Source organism: Olea europaea, chromosome 12, assembly GCF_002742605.1.
Source record: "Olea europaea var. sylvestris chromosome 12, O_europaea_v1, whole genome shotgun sequence".
NCBI lineage: Eukaryota > Viridiplantae > Streptophyta > Magnoliopsida > Lamiales > Oleaceae > Olea > Olea europaea.
In genome coordinates, this window is record NC_036248.1 from 15,301,539 (window position 1) to 15,311,396 (window position 9,858).

The 9,858-nt window shown below is 36.4% G+C and overlaps 3 protein-coding genes across 5 annotated transcripts in view; 2 read left to right on the top strand and 1 right to left on the bottom strand.

Annotated features, from left to right (window-relative positions):
- The window catches only part of LOC111406661, a 6,876-nt gene extending 6,262 nt beyond the window's left edge, over positions 1 to 614 (top strand). The window contains exon 9 of the mRNA XM_023036049.1: positions 46 to 614. Within this exon, the coding sequence (XP_022891817.1) occupies positions 46 to 210 (165 nt within the window). The 3' untranslated portion in view covers positions 211 to 614. The remainder of the gene's footprint in view (positions 1 to 45) is intronic.
- Positions 615 to 1,105: 491 nt separating this feature from the next.
- Positions 1,106 to 6,405, top strand: LOC111405840 (splicing factor 1-like). Of its 3 annotated transcripts, none has more exons than XM_023034901.1 (9): positions 1,106 to 1,292; positions 1,861 to 2,220; positions 2,575 to 2,682; positions 2,760 to 2,799; positions 2,895 to 2,977; positions 3,846 to 3,923; positions 3,998 to 4,051; positions 4,429 to 4,578; positions 4,698 to 6,405. In XM_023034901.1, exons 2-9 carry the CDS (start codon positions 1,927 to 1,929, stop codon positions 6,120 to 6,122), a joined length of 2,232 nt encoding a protein of 743 aa, XP_022890669.1. In that variant the 5' UTR covers positions 1,106 to 1,292; positions 1,861 to 1,926; the 3' UTR covers positions 6,123 to 6,405. The 3 variants fall into 3 exon arrangements, with proteins under 3 accessions (XP_022890669.1, XP_022890671.1, XP_022890670.1); XM_023034903.1 differs by having other exon boundaries at positions 4,429 to 4,563; XM_023034902.1 differs by having other exon boundaries at positions 1,874 to 2,220.
- Positions 6,406 to 6,718: 313 nt separating this feature from the next.
- On the bottom strand, positions 6,719 to 9,825 carry LOC111405841. Its single transcript, XM_023034904.1, has 4 exons — positions 9,407 to 9,825; positions 9,217 to 9,282; positions 7,346 to 7,518; positions 6,719 to 7,049 (listed from the first exon to the last, which is right to left on the bottom strand). The coding sequence occupies exons 1-4, from the start codon at positions 9,705 to 9,707 to the stop codon at positions 6,855 to 6,857; spliced, it is 735 nt and encodes a 244-aa protein (XP_022890672.1). The 5' UTR covers positions 9,708 to 9,825; the 3' UTR covers positions 6,719 to 6,854.
- Positions 9,826 to 9,858: the final 33 nt, after the last annotated feature.

Below are 9,858 nucleotides of genomic sequence, written 5' to 3' on the forward strand. Positions count from 1 at the left end.
ATTTCTAAGCCATACTAGTTCAGTGTGTAATATCGTGCTTGACAGGTCTCAACACGGTTTTTATCTGCTAGTCCTCCTCTGTTTTGGTTCGCCTCCCACATTGTTGGTTCTGGCAGTGGCAAGAGATGGGGCCATTTCATATGGGCATATTGTGCAGCTTACATCTTTCTAGGCAGCTTGCTGTTCTCAAACTTCTACCCCTTCACTTAAAACCGCTTGACAGGAATCTCTTCTTCTCAAGTCGAGAGCTTTTCGTTGGTTAATATCTTCGTCCGTTTTTTCTTTTCCTTGGATCAGAAAACATGCCAACTTTGGAAGTGCCAAGGACTGAAGCATTGGGTTGCAGTAAATTTATTTTATTATAGTGTCTCATACTGCATAGGCACGAATGCACAGGGCTCTGGTGGGTACAAGTGAGACACAAATGACTACCACCCTTGTTCTTAGTGTTCTATGCAGATGTAATGCATAGCTAAATAATATTTTTGATTTGGAAGGTTCAATACAATTAAGTCTTGTGTAATAACATATACAAGTTTGGTCTATGTTTTCCTCTTCTACTATGTCTTCTTGACGATGTGATTAAAAAGATTAAACAACATATGGACATGAAATTTGATGTTAATTTCCAATAATTTGTAATGAATGTATTAAAATTTTAAAATTCCCAAGTATTCACTCTCTTTTTCATTCCAATTTTTGAAAATCATATGCGACTATACATTTTCACAATGTTGATCTATTTTTCATTCATACATTCAATTAATTTTTATCAAAATTTATTACAAATATATTTTTTAACAAAATCAAACATGCAATGTGCATAGAGTGGAATTGCAAAACTAATACTTTACATCAATGAGATAATGACTAGGTTTTCTTGGCCAAAAATGTTCGTGGGTTTAAAAAAAAAAATTTAATTTTTCGTAAACAAAAGAATGATGTTATTTGTAGTCGTTCACTATCGTAATCATTTTATGTGGCACACATGTAGTTAACGATTTGATACATGAAAGTAAAAATTATCACATTAATATTTTAAATCACTAACTGCCAAATAAATATCATGTAGAAGACTAAAGTAGCATTACTTTACATAAACCTCGTCAGTTGAAGATAGCGCTGCTTTATGGGTTCGGACCTTTCCAGTTCCACAGTAACCCAAAACGAAACCCTTCTCGTAGTATTAGTCCATCCTCCGTCTTCAATTTTCACGATCCCTTCTCTCATCTTTTCAGTCGTGCGTTATATATATAAATACGAATTTTAGATACATATATACGCATCCACAGGTATTAACTCATCTCCTTCAGCTACTATTTGTGTGGAAAAGCTGATTTTTTTTTTTTTTATTATTATTATTTTTTTGGTGGTGAATTTGGAAATTGGAAACTCAAGGAATTTTTGGCTGATGGCGACATATAGTATTTGGAGTATTAAGCATTCTGCTTTTGTATGTGTTTAATTTTCTACTTTTGGCGCGGAAAGGAAAATAACATTTTGATATGATGTACATATCAATGAACATTAAAGAATTGTTATGCCTGAAGCTCTTCATTCCTTCAAATTTTTAGGGCTAATTTGCATTTCAGTACACATTTCATCTGTTTTTACAATATAAAGACTTCTTGGATATACTCAATGAGCACATTGTCTTGAATGTACATGTTATTGCGGCTGCATCAAAGATTTCAACGCAATATGATACTCTATTAAAGCTTTATATATTTTGCTGCAGTGTCAAAACATTAATGTGATCTGAAATTAATAGTAAATAGGTAGTTTTCTGTTTCGAAGTTTTTGATCCTTCATTTACATCTGTTTCTGTTCTGATAACTGTATTTATGTAATGCTAATTAGGGTTGATTGTCAGTTCCAGTAATCTTTTACAAAATTGAAGTGATCATTGGGGCTTGCTTGGGGGCCATGATGGGCTCAGAGGTTGAGCAGGCTGCTAGCCATGTTCAAACTACTTTAACCACTCCATCTGCTGCATCGACGAGTGGCCCAAAGCTTTCTATGTTTTCAAGAAAATCTGGATTTGTTATACCGAAAAACAAATTGTCAGGTTCATTGGTTCCTGTGTTTCGAGGTGGTAAAAAGGGAGATAGCTATACAGTGAATGTAGAAGGCACTAAACCAGTTCAAAGAAAAACCAAATGGGGTCCTGATCTATCCATGGACACTATTGTTAGAAAAGGAAGAGCATTGGCGTATCAGGTACTTGAACTTTAATATCATCATTCTTCATCTTTAATAAATTTCTGTCTAAGATTCCCTCACCTCCCAATTGCAACTCTAGATGTGTGGGTAATCTTTGTTGGTCTTGTTATATTTCTTTAACTTTGTTATGTTGGTTTGAGGATTCACTTATCTAGTAGGAGTTCAAGTTCTTGAATGCACTTGCACCCTATATGTGGAATAATTTATTGCTTGGTCCAATTAAAGATTTTCCCTTTTGTGTCGAGTGAAAAAATGCCGGTGTCCTGTTTAATGGTTTGCATCAAATTTGTATTTAAGGGGCCAAATAAGTGATGATATTTCTGTCTTTGTGGTATTACAAATTTTGGGCAGACACGGGTTGTTCAAATAACACAACAGTTGAGTTTGGAGACTGAGGACTCATTATTGGCATCGCGATTTCAGGATAAGAAGTCTTCAACTTGTCAGCTCAATAATGAGGTGAGTTGACTTTAAGATACTTCTACTTTGGTCTTTAAACTGTCTTTAACATTCTTACTTTATGATACGTTATTTAGAAATCAGAGTTATTGGAACTTGAAAGGCGTGAAGCTATTGGTATGTACATTGCTGATTACTCTTTGGATTTTTGTGCTCTCTTTCCTTTATGGTTTTGTGGTGCAATTTATTTTTGTTTGTTTGTCAATTTTCAGGTGAGATACTAAAGTTAAATCCGAGCTTTAAGGCGCCTTCAGATTACAAACCTCTGCCGAAAGAGGCGAACGTTCCAATTCCCGTGAGTGAACATATTTACTAGCATTTAATCGTTTTCCTTTTGCTCTCTGATTCTGATATTATAATTATAATGAAGTTTGCCATAGTTGTTAAGGTTTTCTCATACCCTCGACAAGATTCTGCGGTGTTTAAAGAATTTTTTTATTTTTTTATCTTTTATCTTTTATTTTATTTTATTTTTTTTACACTGTAATAACTAATGAGCATCTGAATGAAAATCTGGAACTCTCTTTGTAAGTATTTCAGTGGAACTTCATAAGTGCCCATCTTGTAACAGTTTATCCTATGTTTTGTACAAGTTAAGATAATGGCTAACTTAAGAAACAATGAGTGTGTGTAATATATGTGAAATGGAGACAATATGCCTGAAGTAGAAATGATGACACTATATATCATATGAAGTTGATTCAAGGACGAGGAAGGGCAAAATAATGACTTGATGTTTTAGGGAGGGTATTATGGCTTGGTGTTCAGCTAATAATGCTTTTGTGTCCTTGTTGCTGAGATAACAAAACGCTTAAAACATCTCGTTATGTAGTAAATTTTTTTGTGACTTTTATTGCTCCTACTCTCTTTTCAAAATGTTTATCGAACAACTGGAGACTTGGAGTCATATCATCATTATTTCATTAGCAGTTACGAGCTTGAATTTTGAATGGGAGTATTAGCCTCCGTTTGCAATTTTATAAATGTTTTATAAAGATGAATAGTAGTGGGTCCCACGAAATGTGTGGATAATAATGAGTAGTACTTTGAATGTGATGTTGAAATTAATATTTGACTTTGACTAAATTTATAGACCATTTATAATTTTTTATCCAAACGGAGGCTTAGCCATCTCAAGAGCCTCTACATTTCCATCTTTGCAGATTAAAGAGTATCCTGACTACAATTTTATCAGTTTAGTGTTTGGCCCTGCGAGTGATACTCTAAAGCAACTGGAAAAGGTACATGTCCTTCAGTATTATGGGTTTCGATTCTTGAATTCATAAGCATGCAGTAATATGAACATAAAAATCAGGAAACAGGAGCAAAGATACGAGTATATGGCACGAGAACTGATACAGGAGGGAAGGTAATGCAGCTTTTAAAAATTATTATTATCTTTCATTATCTTATTTTGGTCATATTATTATTATTATTTGGGGTCCAATAAGCTGAAGCTATGGGTAGCACCCTCTTTCCAAAATTTCCTCCACATTGGACGTGGCTATCTGATTCCTTAACCACTAGGCCAACCTTTTGGTCTCATCTTTCATTAGACCATACATATTGAAGGAACTTCAATTGCTTGCTCAAATTGCAAACCACTTTTCATATATATACATTTTCTAGTAGTGTACAACACTTATTTTGTTCATCTGCTGTTATGTTGGTTCTGGCGGTTCATGCTATTTCTGTATCTAGCATCATATGCAATCTGATTTAATTTTCTTATTATGTCAATTTTAGGTTGAAGTTACTCCTAGCGACGGGAAGGAAACACACGGTGCTTATGAGGAGTTGTATATTCATGTATCAGCTGACACATATGAAAAAGTTGATGCTGCAGTGGCTTTGATCGAACTGTTAGTCAACCCAATTTCGGTATATTCAAATCCTGTAAACACCAAATGTTTATGTTTGTTCAGTTCTAGCTCTTTGCTTTTCATTTTTCTGCTAATTAATTCAACTAGTTTTGTTTCATTTTAGATGAATCTGATAGTTTTGTTTCATTTTAGATGAATCTGGCTCCTGTTTCAGAAACATTGACAACAGCTTCTAGTGATAATAAATCTGATCCTTCGACTGAAGGCACACCTGGCTCCTACATGCCACCTGCAATAATGAACCAGGGAGTGATAGGATCTGTACCAGCTCCCATGCAAGGTCACTTTCCACAATATTCACAGCCATGGTTTCCCGCAGGTCCAACTCAGATTCCAATACATCCAAGGTCTGCACTAGTTTCTTCTGCACCTTTACAAAACAACATAGCCCAAATATCTTCACCTTTCAATCCCTCAAGTATGCCTTCACTGTTTGGTCCTCAACCAGTTTTGGCATCAAGTTTTGGTCAAGTCCCTCAAAATCTTTCTGTCATTCCATCCAGACCACAACTAACCCATGTTTTACAGCAACCATACACGCATCAGGCACACCCTTTTGGTCAATTTGGCATTCCAAGAGATCTTCCCAGGTCAAGTTTACAGTTTACAACTGCTCTACCTACACCAACAGGGGCTCACCAAATTGTGAGACCAGTCATGAGCAGTTCAGCACCTCAAGGTGAACACATGTTGTCAATGGCTCCATCAACTGTTCCCTTTCAAAGACAGCCTGTGGCTTCACATCCCATGGTGGTGTCCGGAGCTCCACCTGTGAATATATCAGCCATACCCTTTGCAGTGACATCTTCAACACCACCTCTTTTGCAACATGGAAATGCAAATTCTGTTTCTGGAACTGTCCCAAATTTTGAGACAATGAAACCCCTTTCTCTAGCTGTACCAAGACCACAGCAACCCAATTCCAGTGACTTCACTTTTCAGCCTCGGGGGCCTCAAAAGTTAGCTTCTCAGCCAGGTATTCAACCTACACTACAGATTATGACACCCCCAAATGAAACAATGCAGGCACCTTTAACACCTCAGTCTCCATTGATCCGGCCATTAGTGCATAACCTGAATCATCCTGTTCAGGGTTTCCCGAGACCTCTGGTCAACCATCCAATAAGTCAACCAAGACCGAAAATGCCTATGAACTTTGCCGGAAGTCCCACTGCTCCTCCAGTTCCACTTAGACATCCAACATTTTCTGCTCCCAGTGTCATTTCACATTCTACAATGCCTCGAACACCTAGAAATTTTAATCCTGCTTATCCAATTGTCCATTCTGTTCGTCCATTTCCTCCCAGAGCAGGAAACCCAATGCACCATCAGCAAAATTATCCATCTGGAGCAACTCGCCCACAAAGATTTATGGCTCCGCATCAACATTTTGGTAACAATCCTGGTCGACCACATTCTGGAGCGCAGCAAACATATGATCCCTTCTCACCAACTTCAGTTTCTTTCAATCCACATATGGGTGGTGGTACAGCCAAAATGCAAAAGGAGAGTGATCCAGAATACGAGGACCTGATGTCCTCTGTGGGAGTTAAATGATTTACAAACAGGTGCACTTTTGTTTAAACTCAAAGATTTGGTAGTAAATCTGACTGTATTTTTCCAGTCCTTTAGATTCTTTTGCCCCGTCTTAGTGTATAACATGAGATAATTTATGATCTTCGCATTTTTCTACTAATTGTTGAGTGTATGTTAACATTCACTCTGTAGAGAATGAGAGACGCAGTACACCTTGAAAAATATTTTTTATGCAGCATGTTTCGGCTGTTATATGTACTATGAATTAGTTGAATACATTTATTACAATTACGACACAAGTAAATCATGATTCTTGCCTTCAATTTAGTACCAATGCATGGCTTCTTAAATTTCGTCTGCCAGTTACATGTCAGTGAAGTTGATACAATCCGTCAACAAATTGTGTCGATTCTTGAAATTTCATTTGTGGATGCATGTAAAATTTTAGCTCACATGGAATCTTATTTGGTGCAAGCAAGCAAATTTAGGTTCTTGAGAGGTTGAAACTCTTGAGCATTTAATGCGTAGAGGATTTCCATTATGGCCTCGTACAAATCCCTTTTGCCAGAAAATAAGTGACCCATTTAATGGGAAACTTTGAAATTCAAACAAGAAAATGTCTGATAAAGCCACATTTGATATACTTCAAATTTGGACATCCAAAAACAAGTTTAGTGCAGCAAAGTTCCACTCATGGTAAATTGGTTATATATACATGTGATCAGATACATACAGCAGCCGTTCAAATCATATTTAAACAGAAGGACCTGATCTGAGCACCCTCTCAAGTTTCTCAGCCTTTGCATAATCGTTGTCACTAAGAGGACCAGCAGGAAAAGGTGAGATTTCGACTATCAAGTGTGGTGTTGGGAGCTCGTCGAACAGAGCTCTAACATTGTTGCAACATACGCTTTCTCCATGAGCATTTTCCCTCCTTATTTGACAGCCCTAGAAAAAAAAATTATTTCGTTAATAGTTTTTTCACATTATTTCTGGAGACTAGAACAAGAAAAGATCAAAAAGGGTGTAAAGGATTTATTAGCAAAATAAGTTAAAATCTTTTTATTTTTTTCTATATTTAATGATTTCAGTAGCGCATACCAAACACAGAGAAATGATCGACTCTTGGGACACACTGAAAATACTATGAGGTGCTCGAAAATGGTCGAAATAGTTGAACAGGAGGATCACTATGATTAGAGCCCTTGGTAAATATACCAAAGACGATGAATTATAAGTATTACCTTGTGGGATGTGGCATCTCTAAAGTGATCATCATCCGACAGTAAAGAAGCGATGGACTTCAGAAGACGCCTCCCTTCGGTCTTGGAAGGGACCCTGTAGTTGCGCCTAAGGGTACCCTTTGTTGTTGGATGCCATTTGCTCACAAGTTTTCTTCTTTCGGCAGCATCCTTTTCTGTTAAACAGGATAATTTCCTACATGAGAATCCAAATCGAGTAGAAAGGAGCCTTGCTTAAACAAATCCACACATTTATGATCAATAAGCCTGTATTTAAAAAATTTGCATTCCCAATTTCACAGAAATGGAGCTAGAAGCAAATAACCTAGTAACACTTTGTCAAGGATAATCTGTAAGGCGAAATAGTGGCATTTGCTTACTGTCGTCAAAGATGAAACATTTCAATAGATACAATAGAACAATTATCAACCCACGATAATGGTAATATTTCCAACTGGTTCACAACTTGTGCATATACTAACTTGAACACATCGAGCAGAACTATTTCCTCGTTTCTTTTGCCATATTTTTTTTCCCCCCATCAAGGGCCATTTCAAAGTTAAACCAAACCAAAGAAATCAACCGAAAATTGCATGGACTGAAGTAATTTTGGAAGGGTTTGAGGCTTTGGATATGGCTTTTGGTAGAGCAGATGTGAAGAAGAATAACCATGTAAATTAAGTAGATTTGACATGACGATTACTAATTGCTGAGAGAGGGTTACCATTCCTGGAGACCATGGCTTTCCTCGGGCCACCTCTTGAATTTATGGCACAATAACTCTCATGACACGCATAAAAAATATTTACAATGTTAATCGATTTACCAACCCTATACCAGTTTTAATCTTCATGCTCTAATGCAATTCTCTTCCATGATGCAAACCAACAAGCAGGAAAAAATCAATTGTCTTTTCGTATGAAGAAAATACATGGGCTCATAAAACATAGATCAAAATTAGTGCCCTTTAAATCCTGTCAAGCATAAGTTTAGGAAACACATAATATCCAGGCTTGAAATCAGTCCTTTTCATGATTTTCCACAAGCAAAAAAAGTAGTAATTTGCAAGTACAGATTTTTTTAACAGAATTGGTACAAAAAAACCACTTCTTCCTGTGATTTGCTCTTGCAAAAATCTGTTTTTGACAACAGCCAATTACAAGAAGACAACCGTCTTTCTGTACAAAATTTGTAGAAAAAATTTATACTAATAGCATTGCTTGCAAAAAAATGCCCCAATTGTTTTTGGACTCAGCAGGAGGCGAGTCATACACACATCTTAGGGTCCATTAAAGCAATATACGATTGTTTATAGAAGCCTTTAAAGAAGATGCGACCTAGGCAAACAAAAATTCAGGTGCAGACTATAGAGAACAATAAGATAATATGTCAACGTAAAAGAAAATTTTCAACCTTGAGCCAATGTACCATGAAAAAGGGACTTAAAAGAGCTTGTAATTTATGCTCTACGCTCTTTCTACTAGCCTGCTATTACTCAACTTGTTTCAGTAAGATTGAGGCTGAAAAGTTGAGCATAGTTCATCAAGGAGAAAACATACACAAGTTAAAAGCACACGGTTCATCTTTCTTAGATTATATTCAATTTGACAAAGCTAAAAATCAAAAGTCATGATTTTTTGTAATTTTGAGGACATGGTTGGTATGCAATATTAAAGAGGATTAGTCACTACAATAAACAATCTTTTTCTTCCTGAAATACGGATTCATATCAAAATACTTTGATGAAACTCCTTGCCCCATATTCCCTCTCCAAACTTATGAAACTTTGAGGAAAATATGAGTACTGACATTAATAACATCAAATAAATAAATAATGAAACAGATTCATAAGATTTCAAGAAAAGACTGCGGACCCGGTCCACTCTGTAACTCCTCAATCCATCTAGAGAAACCAAAATCGTCAGCTCCACTCTCCATATCTACCACGAAAAATCAACAAAAAATGAAGGGGCACCATTAATCCACATAAGCATATCCAAGAACAAATTAAGAAAAATCTCGAATTTTAGTTCTACTAAAACATATGGGTACAGATAAAAAAACCTGAGACAATTGGGTTAGAAGGAGATCCAGCAAGACCAGCCTTCAAGAGAGCATAGAAAATGCAAATCCTGCCAGCCCACAAGACGGGGGTCTCGAGCAAAGTGGCTTTAGTAGATGTAACATTTTTGAGCGAACTCTTTCTAGTTTTAATGAACCTCCAATCAAGAGATTCAAGACTCGGCAAAAAAAGTGATTTTTGTAAGAAAATAGGAGATTTTTGGGTTGGATTCTTGGAATAACAGTAGCAGGGAGTGTGGGGATGGATCGGTGATGAAAAGATGGTGGTGGGCTGTAGAAGCATTGCTGAGAGGTTCACTTCAAAAAAATGGACTAAAAATTTTTCAGGGTTGTGTTTTGACTTTCTTTTACATTACAGCTCTCAGTGATGAAAAGATAGTGGTGGTCTTGATTATGAAAAGACTATATATTTTCATTTATGTGATTTGAGGGTG

Coding starts and splice junctions, on each gene's coding strand:
- LOC111405840 (XM_023034901.1), top strand. CDS start 1,927: ATGATGGGCTCAGAGGTTGAGCAGGCTGCTAGCCATGTTCAAACTACT. Junction 3,924..3,997: donor CTCTAAAGCAACTGGAAAAG/GTACATGTCCTT, acceptor CATAAAAATCAG/GAAACAGGAGCAAAGATACG. Junction 4,052..4,428: donor GAACTGATACAGGAGGGAAG/GTAATGCAGCTT, acceptor TGTCAATTTTAG/GTTGAAGTTACTCCTAGCGA.
- LOC111405841 (XM_023034904.1), bottom strand. CDS start 9,707: ATGCTTCTACAGCCCACCACCATCTTTTCATCACCGATCCATCCCCAC. Junction 9,283..9,406: donor TTCTAACCCAATTGTCTCAG/GTTTTTTTATCT, acceptor TTTTCGTGGTAG/ATATGGAGAGTGGAGCTGAC. Junction 7,050..7,345: donor GAGATGCCACATCCCACAAG/GTAATACTTATA, acceptor TTTTTTTTCTAG/GGCTGTCAAATAAGGAGGGA.